General features: G+C 49.0%; 1 protein-coding gene across 1 annotated transcript in view; it reads left to right on the top strand.

The window, feature by feature from the left end:
* Positions 1-23368, top strand: part of CDKL1 (cyclin dependent kinase like 1) — a 35307-nt gene that overhangs the window by 5243 nt on the left and 6696 nt on the right. Inside the window, exons 2-7 of the mRNA XM_034769801.1 lie at positions 8290-8411; positions 13412-13484; positions 14637-14727; positions 16232-16432; positions 20374-20456; positions 23130-23186. Of these exons, the coding sequence (XP_034625692.1) occupies positions 8290-8411; positions 13412-13484; positions 14637-14727; positions 16232-16432; positions 20374-20456; positions 23130-23186 (627 nt within the window). The remainder of the gene's footprint in view (positions 1-8289; positions 8412-13411; positions 13485-14636; positions 14728-16231; positions 16433-20373; positions 20457-23129; positions 23187-23368) is intronic.

The raw sequence follows: 23368 nt of genomic DNA, 5'->3' as shown, positions 1-23368 counted from the left end.
GTGCTGAGAGGTGAGAGCTCGACTCTGACTGACTAATGGAAGTGGAGGCTGCCTGCTGGATTGGACCCTTTGGGAGAAAAAGCCTTCATCTGACTCACTTTGCTTTTGGGCAAGCGGTGCAATTCGTGGAGAAAGGCTGGCACCAGGCCCGTGTTCCTCTACCAAGTTGCAGACTGCTTGGCAGAAGCTGGCTAACTTAAGGGAAGCCCAAGTAGAAGTGAATTATGGTAGTCGAGCCTTGGTGTGGTAGACAGGAATGACCATAGCACAGTTCCCACTGAAGAAAAGTGCCGATTTTCCAGAGATCGGGAGATGGGATTAGCCACTGGTGTACTGCTGCTGAAGGACAAATTCAGGGATGACCCTAAATCTTCTCCGTTTGGCAGTCGTGCCACTGGGTGAATTTGTGAAAATGCTCATGGGCTGGGCTGTCTTGGTTCAGGGACCCTTCTTCAGGCTGGGCATAAGCCACTTGTATCTCATTCAAACCCACAGCCGGCTGAAAGGATGCATCAGTCTTGAGGTGCGATAGAACCCTGCTGTGTTCTGTGAAAGATTCTTGGCCAATGATGGGCAAGTGCCGCCCTCCATTGCGATCTCTGCTATAAGACTGCTGGGCGGGTGCATTGAAAACTCTGGAGAGATGTTTGCGTGGTATCTCCAAAGCAGCCCAGGGATGGACATTTTAAGGCTCCAGTGAAAAGTTGCCAACTGCTTGAAGAGTTCAGCTGGGAACTGGAAACCACATTGGAACAGGGGCGGGGGAGGCTGCTCAGACTCACTGAGGCAGCAGTCAGGTAAAGAGAGAAAAGCTGGGGCCTCCAACCTTGAGCTCACCCTCTCCCCACTGCATCGGAAGAATTGTCTGAGCGGTTAAAGGGGTGAAGAACTTCCCCAAAGAGAAGGTCTCTTGGGTGAACTAAGCCTTAGCAAGAGGTTGCTTGTCTGTCTTGGAGCAGCAGGTGCAGCTAACATAAGAACGGCCATACAGGGTCAGACCAAAGGTCCATCTAGCCCAGTATCCTGTCTTCTGACAGTGGCCAATGCCAGGTGCCCCAGAGGGAATGAACAGAATAGGTAATCATCAAGTGATCCATCCCCTGTCGCCCATTCCCAGCTTGTGTCAAACAGGGGCTAGGGACACCATTCCTGTCCATCCTGCCTAATAGCCATTGATGGACCTATCCTCCATGAGCTTATCTAGTCCTTTTTTGAACCCTGTTATAGTCTTGGCCTTCACAAAATCCTCTGGCAAGGAGTTCCACAGGTTGACTGTGCATTGTGTGAAGAAATACTTCCTTTTGTTTGTTTTAAACCTACTGCCTATTAATTTCATTGGGTGATTCCCTAGTTCGTGATCTATTTGTGTGGAATTGCTGAAGAATTGTCCTGAACAAAGTTTTTGCATTTTATTTTACGGCTCATCTCTTGTTTTAGTTTCCCCCCATGTGAGCCGCTGACACAGCCCATAGCCTTTTCTGTTAGAGTTAAGAACAAGTGTATTCTGTTTCTCCACTCCTGGGTGGTGGTTGTTTGGTATGCTAAGAAGCACCGAGGTATGTACATGGGGGAGAGGTCTAGCATGACACCCTTTTGAATGCGCTGTTATCAGATCAGAGAAAGCATCAGAGCAACCAACTCTCTGAGAACTTGAATACACAAACTAGAGGTGAATTTGGTGCTAGCATGTTTCCTGTTCACTCTTCCCTTGGAAAGTGAAACACCAAATTCCCTGCTAAGGGCTGACCAGGGCATGCAGGAACTGGCTTTGATGCATCCCCTTCAATGAGTGAACTCAGTTGCCAGAGGACAGTTCCACCAGGGGCCACACACCAACCCTCCAATGCCACTCGGCTCCCAAGAACTGCTGACAGCTCTAAATCATTAGTAAGAACCAATTTCCTCAGGTGATTCACACTGGTCAGGTCGCGAGCTGGTCTGAATTCCCCGAGAGAGATGCCAGAGTTTCAGGAAGGATTAGCTCTGCACCCCGTCTCCTTCTCAATGGGAACAGTGGAGCCTAGGCCGAAGGGTAAGCGTGAACTCTCCCCATCCCCTCCCCCACACCTGTAAATGCAGGCCAGGACCCTGGGCGCCAGGAGACAACCCCTGACATCTTCTGTCAGCAGTGAACCGAGCCCTTCCCCACGGCCCGGAGACAGTCCTAGGGCTGCAAAACTGGAGGGGGAGCAACCAAATCAGGCCCAACTTGAGTGGTGGTGTGACCCCATGCGCCAGGTCGCGACGCCGCTCACTCGGATTTGGCCCGGCCCCATCTCCACAAGGGTGTTCTCGCTGCCCCGTCACAGCATCGTGACCTGACGCACAGGATGGTGGCGCCGCTCGGATTTGGCCTGGCTGCCTCTTCAGCCGTTAGACCACCCAGCTCCAGAGCAGGGCTGGGGGGAGGGGGCTCCCTTGCCAAGTTCAGGTTCTCAAAGTGGGGGCAGTGGCCCTTCGGCACCCCCATCTCCGGCACCTGATTAGGCAGTCTGGCCTGCAGGTGGAGGGTTGAGCCTAGTTGCAGCCTGTTAGAAGCTCAGACAAAGGGCCTGGCACCTCATTTCCTGCTCTGACATCGATACAGCAGCGAGAGCCGACCCGCTTCTAATCTGTTGATCTGGCCAAGTGGCAAGGGAAAACTACGGTCACAAGCAGCTGCCAGGTTTGTCCCCGCTGGCAGGAAGGCTGGATTTCCCCCATTGCCAATGATCTGGGGTGACTGATGAACCCCAATTTGCTCTGCGGAGGAGGTGATGCAGCAGGTGCTGGGGTGGAGGCCAAAAGACCCATCTATAGTTGGCGATTCTCATAGTCATGTCTCATTAGCGCTACGTTGTGACTGAAAATAATCTTGACGCCTGGACCTCTGCCGGGTTCTACTGGGATGAGTTGGGTTTGTGTGTGAAATGACTGTACCACTGAACAAAGCGGAAGTGATTGGCTGCAACTGATATCACGCTACTGTCTGTGCCCGCTGCTGACCGTTTCCTTCCAGTTGTGTAGTAATTGGCCCTTATTAGGAACGATAGTCCGCATCTTCACACACACACACCCCCGATGGGCCTGTGTATCCCACCTGGGGTAAGTGACCCACCCCAGAAATGCTGAACTTTATAGTCAACGCTGTCTTGGGAGTTTTCTCTAGTGCCCGTCACCTACCGATCTGAGCCCTTCCCAAGTGTGATCAAGGGGGTGCTGCAGCCACTCACGTGGAGGGCTAAGGCTTCTGGGGGCCGGCACATCATATGGTCCATAGCATTGCAGTGAGCTGAGCCGCCCGGAGTTGTTTCCCAGTGAATTGGGCAGGCAAGTTCTCTCGCTTCCTGGGTGCACAAGGGCAAACGTGAGATGGCATTGGAGAGCTAGCGGCCCTCGAACGGCACCAGCCACGTCCACACTGCAGACAGCTTGGATTAGCACGCGATAAACTTTGCTCATTTGAGCTTGAGATTCTGCCGCTTCTTGGACCAGGCAATTTGAGTTAAGAGCATCACAACTCTTGAGTTGAACGCTTCCGTGTGTGGATGGGAAACACTGGGGTTAACTGTGCAGTGAAGATGAGCCCTAATTTGCATATTGCTTCAAGGTGCTTATCCTGTTGCTTTGTGTGTCCCCGTGTTTGGGCTTTATTTGGTTAAGGGGGTTTGATCTATGTTGGTAATGGACAGCATCCTCCAGGCAGGGCACCTCTTGTGTGGCTAACGTCACCTACTTTAGAACTTGTGCCCTATAACGCCGGCTACAAACCACGACAGTGTTCAGAAATGTCCTGATATAGGGTCCAACCTGCAGCATAAGGTGAAGAATAGAGTTCCATCTTATGAACCACACAGCAGGGCAGTTGCATTAACATTCCTCCTTTCCATAGAGGACAATTACTGACGCTGCCGGGTACTTCAGCTCTGGCATTGCAAAGGGAGTGAGGGGAAAAAAAATAATTCAGTGCAACAGAAGGAAAAATAAGATCTTTTCCCGATCAGGTTAGTAGAGGATTGTGTAGCTGTAACCGAAAGCTGTCATCCATGCCACCAACTGACTGTCGATAGGATACGTAGCTGCAACAGGTGCCCATGAACAGTACTGAGTGGGTTGGGATTAGGAGGGGGAAGTCTTTTCTGCTGCTGCCTGACAACACCCAGTGGTGACACTAAAAAGCTGAACGCAGCTTTCTTTAGCTAGACCCCATCTACTGCAACTCACAAAGGCACTGCGAGAGGTAATGGCAGATTTATGGGGCCTTTGAGTGCACAATTATGGCTGGGGACTGACTGATGCATTAAAGATCTGAACGTTCTTTGCCCAGAGCCGTATTGTTCAACTAGAAATTAATGATCTTAGCTGCAGCCTGCTAAAATTCTGCACATAACCTGTAATTTACTAGCCAAGTTTGACCACACAGCCCTCTCTTCGGTCTCCCCGGTGGAGTCTTAGAGCTTAGTAGAGTAATCAAATATCTGCAGCGCCGGCTTTCAGAGCATTGTTCTTGTGGTGCTTTCCATGGGGAAAGTAAATCTGGATACACGATATTAAAAATATCCCAACTTTTAGTTCAAACTCCAGTTCAAACACACACGGCGACTGTTCCGCATTAAGGACAATGTACAGATAAGCACCTTTGAAACTTTAAATGGGTTTGAGTTTCAGTCTCGCTTTCTAAACAGTGGTGACCACGGCCTGTTTGTTCTCTCCTGTGTGTGTTGCGTTGCCACAATTGTCACTTATTTAAAAAGAAAAATCTCCAGGAGAGTCTCGTCTTGAGTCTGTGCTTTCCGGCGACACGGGATGTGTGGGCACAGGCCAGTCTGACGCATGCAAGCTGCTCGGGTTTTTAAAGCCTGCTGCATTCAATGATCTGACCCTACGATTGGGAGAAATACTGGCCAGTTAGTCTTATGGGAAGACTTCTAATCGCTGGGCAAGACCTGGACTTATTCCAGCAATTGCGCGGGTTGTTCTCTGTCTGTGTAACCCTAGCATCCAGAGGCTGGGTTATTGAATTTAAACCTCCCAGCTATTTTGAGGGTGTTTCCTGTTGGTAGTAATGTACCCCTGAAATATTAGCCTGGGCTAATGTTCACATGACTGGGAAGCAAAATTCCTGAAAGGTGAATACGTATTGTTCAACGTTTGGCCATTCTGTGCTGCCTCCAGTCACCCTGCCTGCCCCTTTCATTCCCGTCCCCCACTGTATTCCCCTTCCCACCTACTGGTCAGCAAGAATCTTGCTGTTGGAAGGGCTGCGATCTGGTTTTGTTTCAGAACCAAGCTGGGCCGAGGGTCTGCAGTTCTTGCCATCTGGGCTCCATTCAGGGCTCTCTGGCTCCCTCTGGTGGCTGGGCAGCAGCCCCAGAAACCTCCTCCCGCTCACAGAGCTGGGCCTTTCAGCTCCAGCAATAAAGGTTCGTGCTCTTAGGTCCGGGGGTTATGAGTTCAGTGCCCACTGCTGACAACCAACCCAGCGGCATCATGGCCCGTATGGAAGTTATTTTAGAGACAAGAATAGGGATGCTGGTGGAGTGGGGAAGGTGTGAGGTGTGGGGAGGGAGAATGGATGGATTTACCTTGGGATATACATGCGTGTTCCTCCTATGGTTTGACAGCCGCACTGTGATACTTCTCCCCTCCCTCCCTTTCTCTTTCCTGTACATTTTGGTGGCGATACTTCAGCTGGAGGGACTAATAATCTGAGGGTGGCCAGAGCCCGGGTTACAGGTGCCCCGGTCACAGCAGAGGGACCAATGAGAGCGACTTGCAACTTCACAGGGTAATCATTAGGCAAATTGGCTCTCCACAGCCATTCAGAGTGCAGCAGTTTTGCATAACCAGAACCAGCTGTGTGTCCATTAATAAGTGCCCCGCAACCCCGCGCTCGGATCGGCAGAACCAATTGCGTTTCGGCGTCAGGTGCTGCCATCTGCATCGTGCAGGGCGGGGACCCAGTGTGTGGTTCTTGCAGGGTAGCTGTCTGTAGGGCGTTGTAAGCGAAGCTCTTTCAAGGCCCAAAAGATGAATGGTACCCACCGCTACCCTCTGCTGCGCTGTGTCTTGCCTGTGGAGCACACAGACCGTAATGATTCGAATAGGCTGGAGCTCACCTCTGCTCTTCTCCTGAAGAACTCGCAGCCTGCCAGGCGGGGGGTGTTTTCAGTTCGCTTGATTTCAGCCAGCCAGATTTCCATCTTCTGCCCCCGGGACAGAAATATAACTAAATATGGGGTGCGGTGGGTGTATGCCTCTGGTTTGATAAAGGACGTGTATTCATTCGCGTGGGGATGGTTATAACTGGAAGCTCTCATCCCAGCTCCTGAGTTTCATCCGTCACCTCTGTGATTCATTTGGGTGGCCCTTGGCTCGTGTATTATGATGTAGGTCAGAGGTTCTCAAACTGTGGGTTGGGACCCCAAAGTGGGTGGCCAGGGCTGATGCTAGACTTACTGGGGCCCAGGGCCAAAGCCCAAGCCCCACCGCCCGGGGCTGAAGCCGAAGCCCGAGGGCTTCAGCCCTGAGCGGCGGGGCTCAGGTCCCAGGCCCTCTGCCTGGGCTTTGACTTTGGCCCCCTTCCCCACCAGGGGTGGTTCGGCTCAGGCTTTGACTTTGACCCCCCGACCCGGGGCAGCAGTGCTCGGGCGGGCTCAGGCTTCGGTCCCCCGTCCTGAGCTTGTGTTGTAATTTTGGTTGTCAGAAGAAGGTCGCGGTGCAATGAAATTTGAGAACCCCTGGTGTAGGTGAATAGGAGCTTTGCTACATCGCTCATTATCTCCGATACTTCTACCTTGTCTCCCTCCGCCCCCGCCTATAACCTAAACAGCCCCGATCTTCCCAACCTCTCCTCACACACACACGTCTTTTCATGCCTTTCCTCGCTTTTCCTGCCCTTTGGCCGGGGCCCTTTTCTACATCTTTTGTGAGAGGAGATGAGCAAACTCACCATAGTATTCAAGGGGAGGGCAAGTCATTGGCATATCTAATGGTGTTATAACTTCAGTATCGTTCTGTATCCTTTCTTAACATAATCTAGCATCTCTTCTAGCTGCTGTTGTGCTCTGAGCAGATGTTTTTATGAGCTATCTGCAGTGCGGCTTTTAACCGGCATGGTTATATCGAATCCATCACACTGGAAAGAACTATTCACACTTGTATTTACCTTGCACTTCTCTACTTAATCCGCAATTGATTTCTCTGGTCAGCCTAGACCCTCCTTACAGTCTTCTCCAATGTTGGCTAATTTAAATCATTTTTCTCTGCTATTTTGCTGTTCATTCCCTTTTCCGAATCGTTCGTTCACATCTTAAAAGATGGCGTAGTATAGAACCTTGGAGATGCCTTGTTGTCAGTTTCCTGTGTTGAAAATTCATTGTTTATTCTAAAACTCAATCCAGCACAAATTTTAGGATGTCTGTCTTTGTAAGTGTGTGAGTAATTCCCTTGAAGTCAATGGGACTACTCATCTGATTAAAATTGCCCATGTGCCTAAGTGCTCCGCTGGACCGGGGGCCAGCTCTGTTTTCTATTCCTTTACCAGTTACTTGTCCATGCACCTTGTTGTTTAAAAAAAAAACCAAAATAAAAAACAAACGTTAACAATACCAGGAAGTGGAATAACCATTTCATATTGCAACAGACAACCTAAAAGATCCAGATGTGCCAGATCTTCATACGCACATTAAGAATCTTGGTCTGAAGTTCTTTGGTAAGGAAGCCCCTGATACCAAGCAAAACAAAAACAAAAAATCACTTCCGAATGAACCCCTCAAAAGTTGAGACCGTGAATTAGCAAAGCAAGGCGCGGGAGGTTTCACTGTGTCATTGGGGGACAGTCTCAATGTCTTAGTCCCAAAAAGGCTTCTAACATTTATATAAAAGCTTTTTGCAGCAGCTATAAGGTCTTATTGTGTGTATTTCCAAGCCATTGTCTAAGGAGACTCTCTTCTTCCACTGGTACAGTCAGAGGCTAGATACTATGTGATGGATGATACAGAAATACCTGTGATGGATAGAAATTATTTTTTGCCTGCCAGCATCTTCTCTAGTCGGTGGCTGTTTAAGCCAAGTTTATCTGTGGCCCCAGCTGTCTCCGAAAATAACTAACCACTAGCCTCTTCCGGCCCTGGTTGTGGCAGGTTGGTCCCCCTATTGTGCAAGCTGGCTGATTCAAGGTGTTTTGTGTAAGAAGTGTTCTTCCCCCTCCACCCCCCCGCCCCACTTTTCAGCTCCAAGCTGCAGGACGGGGCAGTGAGCCGTCTGGGGCTGCGTTACTAAGTAGACCGCTCCATTGTGTGTTCACAGCAACTGAAGCACCCCAACCTGGTCAACCTGCTGGAAGTCTTCAGGAGGAAACGGAAGCTCCACTTGGTCTTTGAATACTGTGACCACACGGTTCTCCATGAGCTGGACAAGTACCCGCGGGGGTGAGTAGCCGGCTCCTGGGCTGCGGAGGGGTTTTGGGGGAGAGCGAGGGAGAGTTCGTGGGAGTCGCTTACGGCCCCAGAGCGCTCTTGGGAGAGTCTCATTAATAACCGACGTGAAGGCTGCCCGGCACAGTGCACTTGACCCTCTCGGTTACTGTGGTTTAGCGATGCTGTCCGAAAGAATTGCCCAAGCATTGCCTGGGAGTGCTGCTACCCGGAGCTGCTCACCAAGGAGATCATGTCGCTCTGCCTGAGCATGCAGAGTGATCGCTCGCCTGCTTGACAGGAGCAAACTGGAGCGGAGAGAAGAGCTCGAGAGACCTCTGAAATCCTAACGCTGCAAACAGCCCCCAGGCCCAGAGAGCAGCGGGCAGCCCGAGAGCCCGCAGCCGTAGTCGCATTCCACGGCCACCTCCATGATGGCTTGTGAGGAGCAATGAAATTAACCTGTGGTGGCTCGAGACGTGCAGTGGCTGCTGGTGTCCTACCAGACAGGTGTCCATCAGCCACCCTGCAAAGCCCACCGGGGGTATTATTTTGTGTGTGTCCCCCTATGGGGAGATGAGTTTGGCCTACACCCACACTGTTTAGATGAGAAGAAATACTAGCCCAGTCTGGCCTGGATTGCCAGCCGGTCTGATGCTGAGTGAGCATCGGCCTGAAATTCTCTCTCCCGTCCCTCACCAAGGTGGACGCTCCGGGTCTGGGTTTGAGCTCAGGGGGAGGGAAGCCTGCACGGCTGCCTGTTGTGGTTGACTAGAGAGTCTAGGGGGCTTGGCTGTCCGGGGCTATATTCACTCTAGTTCCTGTGATAAACCCAGCATCCATTTCCTGTTTAGAGATTAAAATAATCTCTGGCCCAAGTGATTGCGCTCAACTTTACTTTCGCTGGGTCCCATAAAATCTCCCTCTAGCCTGTTCCTGCTGGGCTCTTGTTGATTGCTTAGCCTGGATTGTGAGAACCTGCAGCGGTTTTGCTATTGTCTCTTCTCCCGACTCCCTAGTTCTACTGAGCAGGGCACGTTGACTCGGCTCAAGCTGTAGCCTGTGAGGCCAGTTACCCAACCCATGCGCGGTCATTAATAATGTGACGGGCATGGTCGGTCAGGCAGAACTCATGGCTTCCTGCGGTCTGGCTCGCTCTCCGGACAAACAGAATCAGGCACGGCTTTGGCAGAGAGTTACCCTGGTATGTACCATGCATGCGCCACTGTGTTTTATGTTCATGCCCCCGAGAGCTCTCAGCACTTCCCTTCAAGCAGCCATCTGTGCAAAACAGGAGCGGTGTGTACAGAGGAAAGGAAACATTCTCCGTTCTGGTGTCTGTCTGGTTTGTGACGTGATATAAACGATGCTCTGCCGAAATGTAGGACCGTGAGTTACTCCTGGTGACTTGGTGCTGTGGAAATGCTCAGTGTAAGTTTATAAATCATTTTGCAGGCCTCACGTTAGCTGAATGGTCGGTGGGAAGCTAATTGGTTGAGGGGTTGGTGGAACAAGAGCCGTTGCTCTCATGGGTGAGTAGCTTCAGCAGAAAAATTGGACGTGCTGATGGGAGATAAGCATTGTAAGCGAGGCAGCAGCTTCCCTAGCACGCTGGCTAGAGTCTGGGAACGTGGAGTCAGGAAGTGGGATGCATCGCCCCCGTCAGGGCAGACCCCTGACGTTCACTGTCTCTTCATTCCAAACAACTCCAGTTTGAACTAATAAGTTTACTGTAGGCTGAATAGAACTGATGCTCTAATTAGAATAATCTTGGTCTCCGTTACTCTGAACGGACAGTTGTCCTGAGAACGGGAGCTGGGTTTGTACAGAACGTAGGTATGTGTTCGGACTGCACTGAGCACAATGGAGCCTGGATCCTGACTGGAGCTAAGCGAAGCTGTTCTCTGTGCTTTCAGGGCCTTTCACAGTGGAGCCCTGCTTTCTGATTGGGACTCACGCCGCAATACAAATAAACACTAATACATATATCCTCATTACTAAAGGATTCAAGGATAGGAATATAATTAATGCCAGTCAACATGGTTTTATTGAAAATCGGTCTTGTCGAACCTGATTTCCTTCTTTGAGGAGATTACAGGTTTGATAGATAAAAGTAAATACATACATGTAATAGACTTCCCTTAGGACCACGCACCTTTCTGATTAAAAAATTAGCACTATCCAATATCAATAAAGCATAGGTTAAATGGATTAACATGTGCCTTGATATTGGATAGTGCTAATATTTTAAATAAATTAGGGGGCATGGATCAGCCTTCGCGTCACACTGCCCGTCAGTACCCGGGTCGGGCCGGGAAAGCTAACGATCCAACCAGCGGACCCAATTCAGTGATGAATGCTGGTCACGTGCTGCCTGAGACCCGCTGCGCATCCGCTAAGAAGAATGGATTAAGATGTATCTCAAAAAGTAGTTGTCAATAGTGAATTACCATCAAACGGGGTGTCCCTAGTGGGGTTCCACAAGGTTTGGTTCTAGGCCTGACAATGTTCAACATTTTCATCAATGATCTGTGAGTAAATACAAAATCACCGCTGATGAAATTTGCGGGTGACACAAAGGCTGGCGGAATACGCAATGAGAGAGCAGTTGCACAGAGTGGTCTGGATGCTTGGTAAGCTGGGACAGATGCCGGGTCGTACATACAGGAACAAAGAATGCGGGCCCTGCCTACAGCATGGAGGACTGTCGTGGGAAGCAGTGACTCTGGAAAGGATTCCTGGGTCGTAGCAGATGGGTGGCTCCTGGTGAGCTCCCCGCGTGGTGATGTGGCAAGAAGGGCTAATGTGATCCCGGGGTGTACAAACAGGAGTAGGGGCAGGGGAGGCGACGTTACCTCTGCATGTGGCATCGGTGAGACCGCCACTAGGACACAGTGTCCTCGGTTTTGAAAGGATATTGAAAAATTGGAGAGGGCGCCGAGAAGAGCTACAGATGCTATTTATTTGAAAGAGGGAGAAAATGCCTCGCAGTGACGGACTGAGAGTCCAGTCTGTCTAGTTTACCAAAAGGAGATTGAGAGGTGACTTGATTAGAGTGTAGCCGTACCTTCACAGGGAGAAAATACCTCATACTAAAGGGGTCTTTATTCTGGCGGAGCATGGCAGAACAGGAACCAGTGGCGGGACATTAAATCCAGGCACAACTTTTTAACCAGGAGGGCGATTAACCCCTGGAACAAGCTACCAAGGGAGGTGGTGGATTCTCCATCCCTTGGTGTCTTGAAGTCAAGACTTGATGCCTTTCTGGATGACCTGCATTAGCCAAACACAAGTGAGTGGGCTCAATACACGAGGTAACAGGGTGACATTTAAGGGCTGTGTGGTATCCAGGAGGGGAGACTAGATGATTTAATGGTCCCTTCTGCCCTTAAACTCTCTAAGGCCATGAATCATCCAGAACAATGTAACGCTTTTCAAAATAGCCAGCACTGAAAATAATGAGATGATTTGTCACTGCTGAGTTCCTTAGTGTTTGTTCACTTGAAAATACTTTTTATGGACGTTTCCAGGAATCTGAGCAAAAGCTTCAGTTGACCTAGAGCAGGAGTATAAAGGGAACAGTTATTTGTAATAGCGAAGGGTTTATGCAGAAGGAAACAAGAATTAAAAAACAACATCTCACATTTGAATGTCCCGTTGCAGTTGCAGGCAGGGCTGGTGGCACTGCCTCTCATTAAAGCTGCCTGGCATTACCTGTTCAGACCCTGTCTTGTTAATTCGAACTCTGCCAAATGTTAACCTGATGTCAGCTCGTACTGCAGTCGGAGGGCAGCACTCCAGGTAATGTCATTCTGAGACCGTTTCCTGAGCACGACTCTAGCCCTGATACAGCAGCATTGGCAGGAGAGCCGGAAAGGTGACATGCAAAGGCTCTCCCTCTTCTTTTGGCTTCTTTAAGATGGATGAAAAAGGCTTGAAAGGCATAAAACGTTTGTGTTGGGCCTTTGAAACCTCAGGACTGTCAGCTCTGCCCTCCCTGGTGTGGCTGGCGGACCTCGTGAATGTCTGAGGATGCGTATTACGAACTGTCGCACCCCATAACCGTGGGGAGGCGGGTGCTGAATCTTTAGAGATGTCCCCTCTCTAAAATGTCGGTTAGCCATCGACGTTAAACAGATGGGAGGGAACAGAGCAAATCCTTCCTCTCTCATTTGCTCAACTTTCACTCTCTTGGCGTTCGTTGGTGACCTAGCGATCTGACGGGATCACAGGTCAGTGGTGGCCTCAGTGCTGTGATTTGTCTCGCTGGCTCCGGCACCGGCAGGGGAGAGCCGGTGTAGACCGGCCGTTGGCATTGTTCGTAGGATGTCAGAAGAGTTAATGGTGCAGGACATGTGAATGATGAGACTAGCCACTGGACAGGAGGCGCCAGTAGCCAGCCCGCATCAGTGTTTGGTTGCCAGGGGCAGACGCAATGTCGGCTAGATGTGAATGGCCCCAAAAACCTTAGCTGGTGTAAATCTTTGTGTCTTATCATCTTAAACTGAAATCGCAAGGCCCCTCAGCGCTCGTCCGAATCTGTTCGGCGTTTGGAATAGCGCTGGAAAGTACATAGTGCCCTTCAGGACAGACCTTGAAGGTGCTACAGACTTAACACCTGTATTTGAAACATCACCTTAGAAAAGAGGTTTACATGCCAGAAAGGGTCTCTGTAGAACTCCATATAGAGTTTCTGGCTGCAGCATAAAAATGTGGGGAGAGTAGACAGGCAACAGATAGAAAAAGCCTCCGTTGTCAGTAACATGGGTGGACTTTTCTCCGGGTTCCTGTAATTATAGAGTGGGTAGGCTGAGGATTAAATCTGTGTTTCTTGTAACTTGTCTCTACTAAGTGAAGTCTGTGTAAATGGTCCCAAAGTGTTGCATTGGGGGGGATCTGTTCTTCCTGATTGCTTTGGCTGTAGATGGCATTAAATTTTGCTGGCATTTAAGTTGAACTCCTTTCTCCTAATTTCATTTAAAAATAAATGTACTCCTTGTGCTTTTTTAAAACAGGGTCCCAGAGCATCTCGTGAAGAGCATAACTTGGCAGACCCTCCAAGCTGTAAACTTTTGCCATAAACACAATGTAAGTCCCATAAACATTAGCGCCGTATATCAGAGTGTTGCTTTGAAGTGGGTACAGATTCTGTTACAATCTCCCAGGTCTGGTATATTCTGTGCTGGGGAGTCAACAAGATTTTTGTCATCTTTTTATAGAAAACACCCACTTTTAGTGTTGCTACAAGCTCCTGAATATTTTATTCATTATTTAGATTCCTGAGGTTCGTTGTCAGAGTGATTTTATGCTAACAACTTCAGGTGAGCTTCCCGCCTAAACAATCGCCGGTAGCAGTGTGTCCTTCTGGGAGAACTGTCACCAATCGCAGCCATGTGCAGGGAACAGACCTGATATCTAGTAATTCAAGGCCTGATTCAGCACCTACTGGATTCAATGAAAGTCTTTTTATTGACTCTAGTGGGTGCTGGATCAGGCCCCTAGTGAAAAGTTTCAAAAGCGACATGTGCTAAGATCTGTGCTAAGGGACCAGCTAACCTCTGCTTTCAGGAGGTGGATCGTCGTGTTAGGCTAAATAAAAATTGTACAGGAAACCTAAGCACGCTTTAACCAGGCTGCGTATGAGGAGGTAGCGTGGGAGAGTTGCTTATCAGAGGTTACTGCGAGCTTAGCTGGTATCGTCTTCATTTTTATTTATCTGCCGAGGGCTGATTTAAGAGGTGGGAGGGAGACCTCTTTGGAACAAACATTTTGTTTTCACTAGTAGAGCCGCGTAAGACCGACCACAGGAACCTGGCAGCCTGCCTCGCTGGCTTGCAGAATTTGTTGTTTTGTCTCTTTCTCTCATCCCTCCACCATTAAATTGACGGATTGTATTTGGTGCTAGTCGGCACAGTAAACCTTGCACATGTAAAGAGCTCTGTGACTGTCCATCACGCCGCTCCGTTATTTCACACTGGGCCACTTGAGTCGAATGGGGGTTGTCGTCGGAGCGACGCAGGACTATGGAAATTGTGGATGTGCGTAGTATCTTCTCCCGAGTGTGATGTGAAAGACCAGGGTATTGTAGGACCCAGCAGGATGCTGCTTTAACAGTTAGAGTCTTTTCGTCTTCTGTTAACGATCCAGGTCGGGTGAGGCCGCTCAGCAACAGGAATGTGGCAGAATTAACCTGGTCCCGAGTTCGATACTTGCTCCTGATTCACTTGTTTGTGTTTCCAGTGCATACATCGGGATGTGAAGCCAGAAAACATCCTAATAACGAAGCATGTGGTCATTAAACTTTGTGACTTTGGATTTGCTCGCATACTAAGTAAGTGCAGGTAACTTCTTCCATGTAATGTGTGTGTTTAAAACACAAAGTGTTTGACCTGCTATTTCCATGCTGTTAAGGACTCTATCTGAGGGCAGTCCTGCCTGGAATGCCCTCCTGTGGCACAACAAGCGCACTTGCCTCAGTTTCCCTGCCTCAGTTTCCCCTCTATACAACCCATGCAAAGAAATATTCTCATGCAGCAAATTCAAGCCGTTTTATTTATATAAAGTTCCACAGTCCACAGATCCCTCATAGTAAAAGCAATTCCTCTCAAACCTCCCCCAGAAAACAAGGCTACACTCACCCCGGCCTCTCTGCCCTGGCTCCCGGTATCCACCCTCCAGCATCGGCCCTCTTGTTTTCGGCTCAGCTTCTCCTAGTCAGGCTGGTTCTTCCCTTTCTTCCCACAGGCCTTTGCACGAGCTGTCCTGTAACACGGCAGGGGATCCCCAGCTCTGGCCAGGCCCCACCATCAACTTTTGGCTCTTCCCATTCGCTCTCGGGAGCAGCAGTGAAGAGCCGGTACAGTTTCTCCCTGGGTCTCCTGTCCTCCTCAGGCAGCGCTCACCTGCCCCTCCTGACTTCCTTCCGGGACCTCTTGCCTAGGGCCAGGCGTCCTCTTTGGAGCTCAGTTGGGGTCAGCTGATGAGTCACAAGGGCACCAGCCTTTTCCTCTTGACGAGCCAGTGCCACCTTGTGACAGGCGCACTTTGTCTTTGGGATACCCACACACACATGAAAACCCTCTTGCGGTGTTGGTTGTTTCCACAGAGAACCTCCACTTAAGGCAGAGTCTTGTTATCGCAGGAAGGGCCTGGTTTGCAAAAGGGTCTCGCCTTGGGAACAGTGGCTTTGCTTGTCCCATAATAATAGTAATAATTTAAAAAATCTTGTGACCCTTTGGTTTGCCCGTTTCTCCAGCAGGGCCGCCGGGGGGGGGGGGGCAAGTGGGGCAATTTGCCCCAGGCCCCGCAGGGGCCCCACGAACCCTGGCTGAGAATCCCTTCCCTGGCTACTCACCCGGCGGTGGTCCGGGTCTTTGGCACTTCGGCAGCGGGTCCTTCAGTGCTGCCGAAGACGCGGAGCAAGTGAAGGACCCGCCGACGACGACTCGGCGGGCCTCCCGGTGAGTACAAGTGCTGCAGCGGGTGGCGCCTTTTTTATGTCCGCTCCCCCGCTTTGCCCCAGGCCCCCTGAATCCTCCGGGCAGCCCTGTTCTCCAGACAAGCGACCTGGGGGTTGAGAGCTGAGAACTGGCAGCGCCCTCTCGGAGGAGTGGTGCGTAGCCTGATTTCAGAACAATATTGTTTTGATTGCACCAGCTCATGAGCGTGGCAAAGTTGGGTTCTGAATAAGGGCAGTAACCCATGTTGGATGACTTTCAGGACCATTACTGTAGCAATGTCTGAGAGAGATGATAAGCAACATGCTTGTTACCCTTCCTTCAATAATTCTGATCCCAGATTTCTATTTATTTCTATCCTTCCTGACCACAATCTAGCTGGCCCTAGTGATTATTACACAGACTATGTGGCTACCAGATGGTACCGTTCTCCTGAGTTACTTGTAGGAGATACTCAATATGGCCCTCCTGTGGATGTCTGGGCAATAGGCTGCGTCTTTGCAGAGTTGTTGTCAGGTGTCCCCTTGTGGCCTGGAAAATCAGATGTGGACCAGCTGTACCTAATCAGGAGAACCTTGGGTAAGTTGTCCTCGTGCAATGAGGTTTCAGCCATGTTCCTCTCTAATCATCCTGTTTAACCAATAATGGAAACAGTGCAAGTTCTGGACAAACCTGATTATTATGCAGATCAGAATCCAACTGACACTTGTATATTAGGAAAGCCTCCGATTATCAGTTCAGAGCCCAAATCAAACTCCTCCTCCAGTTGTGCTGCTTTATTTCACATGAATGCAATGGTTACTGGTTTGTTTTGAGTCACAGCAGGCAACGTAATCATAGTACAGCACAATAATCACTGTGCAAACACACTTAGAAGTCCAAAGCTTGGCAGTAAATTGCACTTTAGAGTCCCAACTGAACAGCAGGAATGCATATGCAAATAAAGAGAATGTAAATAAATAAAGATATCCTATCTCCTAGAACTGGAAGGGACCTTGATAGGTCATCAAGTCCAGCCCCCTGCCTTCACTAGCAGGACCAAGTACTGATTTTGCCCCAGATCCCTAAGTGGCCCCCTCAAGGATTGAACTCACAACCCTGGGTTTAGCAGGCCAATGCTCAAATCACTGAGCTATCCCTCCCCCTGTGAAATTTAACTTTTCAGCTGTCCAGCTCTGCCTTGGTCACAATGGGCCTGATCCCCACAACTCCCACTGGAGTGAATGGGAGCACGGGTGACCCTCAGAAGAAGATTGTTATTAGGGTCCCTTGTATTCCTGTTGACTTTGGTGGCAGTTAGGTTTACCCAGCATTTCTTGGGAACGGGCCCTGTCCCCATGGGTGTGTTTGCAAGAACATACACTCGAGGTACCAGGTGCTGCTCAGGGGCTCCTGTAGTTTTTCTCCGGGATTTAAGTTGGTCACCCAATTGCTAAGTCATTCTAGGACACGTCCATGGACTGGGGATACGGAGGTGGTGGTGGTTTTTAATGAGTTAAGTGAAGAGTGGAATAACGGGAAGAAAGCCAATTCTGATTCAGTTGCATTTGTGAGTCTTTCATATTTACCCTCCAGTCATTCTCAAGAGCTCAAACTTTCCCAGAGCAAATACTCACCGAAAGTGAATTTTAAGCTCAGCTGTATGTTGACAACACATGTGAGTCTATTAGGCCCCCAAACCAGCAGCGGGCCTCACATGGGCACAGGGGTTCACCTGCATGGAGCCTGCTGTAGGATCTGCCTCTTAGAGTGCGACGTTCAGTTAGCTCCGTGGTCCGGTTCTGGGGACAGGAACAGTAGCGTGTGATTTATGCAAATGATGAGTGCTACAGACTGCAGGGAGCGCTTCACTAGCCATCGGCAGAACCGTATTTCCGGGCGAAACTTGGGTCTGACTTGGAACGAGTCGAGCTGAGAATTTCGCCATTTGTTCCCGAAAAGGAATAAAAAGGTGAAATGAGGCAGATTATTTGTTGTGAATTATTTGCTTATGGCCTTATCTCCCTCTCTCCTCTCTAGTCTCTTGGACTTCCAAGGAGCCCTCCCACTGCCATTCCCCCAGGTTTAGAACAGGCCTCATGCCACTGTGTCTTGTCTTTCCAGGGGCGCTGGACGAGACTCCCTTTGTTCTAGTCCAGGTAGATTTGTACGCGTGCCCGTCACCATGGTATCTGAGCACGGTGGCCCTGATTGAGAGTCCCTGGGGAGGATTTCCTTTGATGGGTGTTGCTGCAGTTTGATATGAGCCATAGTTAGTTTGGGGTCTGTTCCCTGGACCCCCCTGTTCTCCCTTTGAGCTGCGTCTGCAGTAGCTGTAACCTTTGCCATCCTTCCAATTCTTTGTTTTTATCCTTTTTTTTATAGAAGCCTTTTAATATTTATTTAAAAAAAAACGTATTCCTTTTGTACCACAAACTTTCTGGAAAATGTGAATCTCTCCCCTGTTTTCATCATCCCATCTGGACTGCATGAAGATTTGAAACAGCCACAGCATTTCCCAGCAGCTGTGGCAAGCTCCGGGCCTCTGTATAAGGACCAATTGGGCTTGGCTAATTATAGTTAGGAAAAAGTCTCAGTAAAATGTATTTTGTAAAAGGGTGAGAATATCCAGAGGAGGACACTGCAAACAGTGAATGGTTCAGATTCTCCTAGCTGTCGATTGCCTAGCGACAAAGGAATCATTAGTCTGGTTTGGATTTAAAATTGGGGCTCTTAATAGATCAGTATTCCTGTGTGTCATTGGGGACACCTAAAAGTATTAGGTGGGAATTAACCAGCTCTTACTCCTTTTGTTTCACATTGGTGTGTAATGTATAAACCTGCTTTTTCATATGTGATTCTTGGATAGATCAAGATTCATATTTTCTTACTGAGTAACTTAGAAAATCATGTAAAAGCCCATTTGTCCTTTTTATAGATAAAATATAGGTTATCCAATATAGGTAAAACCAATTTGTAGTTTGATTGCTACAGTCTCTGGAACGCTCCCCCTGAAGCTTTAGGAAAGTTACAATGTATTGTAAGAATGGGATTTCGGCTCAGAACGATTTCCTTTTGATCCAGGCTGTGGAACGAAGACAGGTTAAGGAATGATTTGCAGCGGAGAGCGACTTGATCAAAGCTATGTTCTTACGGTGGTTTCATTACTACGTTAACCCTGGGTTAGTGGTTTGATTTGAACATCTAAGCTCAATCCCAGCTGTTCTTTCACAAGCACAAGGGCTGCAGACACGGCTTATGAAACCCTCCTGGGGAGAGCGTGGCGTTAACATATGCCTGTTACTGCATTTCAGCCCATTCTTGCCCAATGATTGTCTGCTCAGGGCTATCCAAAAGGAAGGTTACAAATATAAAATCAAATTTTAATAAGAGAGTGACCGTCTTCCCTAGCCTGTCCCCCTTCCAGTGTTCATAGAGGAAGGGCCCATTGTCATGAACAGCATGAGCAAAGCCCCTGTCTTTGAAAGTGTTGAAACACCGCATTAATCTGAGCATTGGGCTGGCATAACCTTTGTAGCCCCCGTTGTGAACAAAGCATGTCCTACGCCAAGGATGCAGTAAAGCCCAAAACAAACAGTAGCTCTTGCCAGTCATTCATTACTGCAGTGGACTGTTCCATCTTCTGAGATTTGAGCAGGGGAGTTACTTGTTGATTTGTTTTCTTAATAAATGTATATGCGGCATCTCCAGTGTTCCCTTGTGTTAGAGTGCCCCGTACACCATAATCACATCAGGATAGCACGGCTTGGCTTTCGAGTCCTGCAGCCTGATCTTGCATGTTCATGCAGCACCCTCTAGCTCTCACACTTAGGCACGCATCTGTTTATATTCAACCAACCAAAGAATTGTCCTTTAGAATACTACCGGGCCAGTGATACCAGTATTGGTTCTGACATGGAGCAGTTTTATTTTGGTAAAAAGTGGGCATGCCTTTGCTCTTACACGGTATGCTCCTTGCTGCTGTAGTGAGGTGTCTTTTAGGCTGTGGTGGGACTCCCAATTTGCCAACATGATGTAAATTGCCAAACAGTGAAGGAAAAAACTAACCAGGCGTTAATATTGAGAAATAAATATCCAAGGCAACCATTGCATGATTGTTGCTATGCACAAAGCATGGAAATTCAGACCCTGGTGGTAGCAGTGGAGATTGAAGTTGGATCTCCTGCTCCAGAAGCACAGGCTCCTATCACTTCTTCTACAAGAGAATCTCCATTAGCTATTAGCAGTATAGGGCCAAGGACACACAGTTGAGCAGTTATGATTCCATCTAGTAGAGTAGCATGAACTAGCCAATTTATTGCAACACAATGATAGTTTTAAAATTGATCAGGACTTTTAATCAGTGAAGTCAAGATGATTAGTTTTTGTAAGTGAATATTGTATTAGTTCTCTTGATGCCAGGATATCTATTTAAAAATCTTCTCTAGTGTAGTTTCAGCCTTGCTACAGGATAAGCTTGTAAGACGTGGGCTAGTAAAACATCTAATTCACCTGACTTGGCTTTTTATTTTTGATTAAAGGGGATCTTATTCCCAGGCATCAGCAAGTTTTCAGCACTAATCAGTTCTTCAGTGGGGTGCGAATTCCAGATCCAGAGAACAAGGTAGGAGTGCCCTACAAACTTACTTGAGTCCAACGCTAATCAGCAATTTGTATGCTATGCAAATGAGATGGTTGTGTTCTGGATAGAGAAGTGTTCTTGCTTTGACTCTCCTGGGGTGTAGAGTTAGGCTGTTGTTCACAGAGCTGCGTGTAGGGCTACAATTAAGCGATAACTGATTGAGATTCAGGGCATTTCCAAGGGATTAATGACCGATGGCCTGCGGCACAGCTAAAAGCCATTCATCCTGGCCAGTCGGTATTCCGCATGAAAAGCGCTACACCGAGGCGGTCGTTGCTGTTGGACACAGCAAACTCCAAACGCAGACACACCGTAGGCCCCGATCCTGCAAAAACTGAGGCATATGTTTCACTTTAAGCATGTGAGTAGTGCCATTCAACTCCTGAGCATGAGTCTTTGTAGGAAAGATTTGCGTGGGCTTCATTTTTAAGCCCGACCGGACCCAAGCCCACCCTACGTGGACCCCAGAGGGCCAAGTCATTTTCTGACCCAGCTCTGGCTCTTCCCCCAAACTTGAGTCAGTGTTGCTGCCACCTCCTGCCCATGGGGTTGGCGGCACCCCCAGCTGCTTGCCCCACTCCTGCCAGCTGCTGCCCTCTGCTGCACTGTGTGCGCATTGCCAAGCAAGAGGTGCCCCGACTCCTTGGCACGCTCACCCTGCCGGGCGCACTGCATGGTGAGGTGGCGGCGGCCGGCAGGAGCAGGGTACCCAGCCACTGCTGGGCCGACCCCACAGGTAGGAGGAGGGAAGCCGACCTGGCCCAAGCCCGAGAGGGTCAGGTTGTTTTCTGACACAACCCAAACCCAACCTGGTGCTGGCAGTTGGCAGGGCCGGCTCCAGGGTTTTGGCCGCCCCAAGCAGCCAAAAAAAAAAAAAAGCCACGTTCGCGATCTACAGCAGCAATTCGGCGGGAGGTCCTTTGCTCCGAGCGGGAGTGAGGGACCGTCTGCTGAATTGCCGCCGAATAGCTGGACATGCCGCCCCTCTCCCGAGCAGCCGCCCCAAGCACCTGCTTGCCAGGCTGGTGCCTGAAGCCGGCCCTGGCAATCGGGTCCCATCAGGGTTGGGTTGGGTTGCAGAACTCTACTTTGTAGGGTCAGGCCAACAGAAACCAGAGATGGAAAAGCCCCTGTTACCAGCTCTGCTTGTCCTTCTCTCTGCTTGTTTGGGATCATTCCCTGTGGTATGTACTTGAAAGTCTGTCTAGTCCAGTGTTAAGTGACCCAAAGAGGGCTCTTGCCGTATCCACTGGGAGAATGCTTTGGGGGTGACTTGACCTCAGTCACGTCTTGTTTGGTTGATTTTTTTTTTTTAATCTGATATTCAGTTTAAACTTTCCTTTGATCATTTTTATGCTCTCACCCCTAATCTGACTCACTCAGATCTCTAAACAATTCCTCTTCTTGGTGTTGACTTGCATCTGATACTTGCAGATGGTTATCTTATTCCACCTTAGTTACTGTTGTGTGATCAATACGTGTGTAATTACTTTAATATTTCCTCATGGCTTAATCCTCACAGACCTTTGTTATTTTGTTGTTCCGTGTCTTTAATCCTCTATAAAATTCCTGTCAGTTTATCTAACACGGGATATACTGGATTCAGATCATCATGAGCCATGATTGCAGAAAAATGTGGGTGTCAGGAGCAAACCGAACAGAACAATAAGCAAATCATTATTCAATCACTGTGTGTTTATTCAGTAACTGTGTACTCAAGGATCTTTAAAATGCTGTTGATTGTGAAATAGGCTGAGTTGGAAGTGAAAAGAGATGATGAATGCATCATGTGTAGGGCCCTACCAAATTCATGGCCATGAAAAATGCATTACAGACCGTGAAATCTGGTCTCCCTTCAGAGCTGGATGGCCGGAGAGTGGCGGCTGCTGACTGAGGGTACGTCTATACTTAGCCGCTGGTTCGGGGGCAAGCAATCGATCTTCTGGGATCGATTTATCGTGTCTTGTCTAGACGCGATAAATCGATCCCGGAAGTGCTCACCGTCGATGCCGGTAATCCTGCTCCGCGAGAGGAGTAGGCGGAGTCGACAGGGAGGCCTGCCTGCCGTGTGTGGACCCGCGGTAAGTACCTTTAAGTTCGAACTAAGATACTTCGACTTCAGCTACGTTATTCACGTAGCTGAAGTTGTGTATCTTAGTTCGAACTGGGGGCTTAGTGTGGACCAGCCCTAAGGGTCCAGCTCTGCAGGCAGCAGCGCAAAAGTAAGGGTGGCAATACCACACCAGGCCATCCTTCCTTCTGCGCTGCTGCTGGCAGCGGCTCTGCCTTCAGAGCTGGGCTCCTGGGGCCAGTAGCTGCCACTCTCCAGTTGTTCAGCTCTGAAGGCAGCGTCATCACCAGCAGCAGTGCAGAAGTAAGGGTAGCAGTACCACAACCCCCACTACAATAACCTTGTGACTCCCCCAACTCCTTTTTGGGTCAGGACCCCTACAGTTACAACACTGTGAAATTTCAGATCTAAATAACTGAAACCATGACATTTATGATTTTTAAAATCCTATGACTGTGAAACTGACCGAAATGGACCATGAATTTGGTAGGGCCCTAATCATGTGGTGTGGAAAGCATGTTCATGATGACCCCTTGATATTTGAAACAGTTACTAATATAAATATACTTTTTTTTTTCCCCCAGGAGCCACTAGAATTGAAATTCGCTAACATTTCATATCCTGCGCTAGGACTAATGAAGGTAAGCCAAGTACCGTCTGTGGCAAAGTACTGAGTTCACACTTAAACTCTATGTATCAGAGGGGTAGCCGTGTTAGTCTGAATCTGTAAAAAGCAACAGAGGGTCCTGTGGCACCTTTAAGACTAACAGAAGTATTGGGAGCATAAGCTTTCGTGGGTAAGAACCTCACTTCTTCAGATGCA

The sequence above is a fragment of the Trachemys scripta genome, chromosome 4 (assembly GCF_013100865.1).
Source record: "Trachemys scripta elegans isolate TJP31775 chromosome 4, CAS_Tse_1.0, whole genome shotgun sequence".
In the NCBI taxonomy this organism is placed as follows: Eukaryota; Metazoa; Chordata; order Testudines; family Emydidae; genus Trachemys; species Trachemys scripta.
Note: the sequence above shows the minus strand (reverse complement) of the source record. Positions and strands in the feature narration are given on the sequence as shown.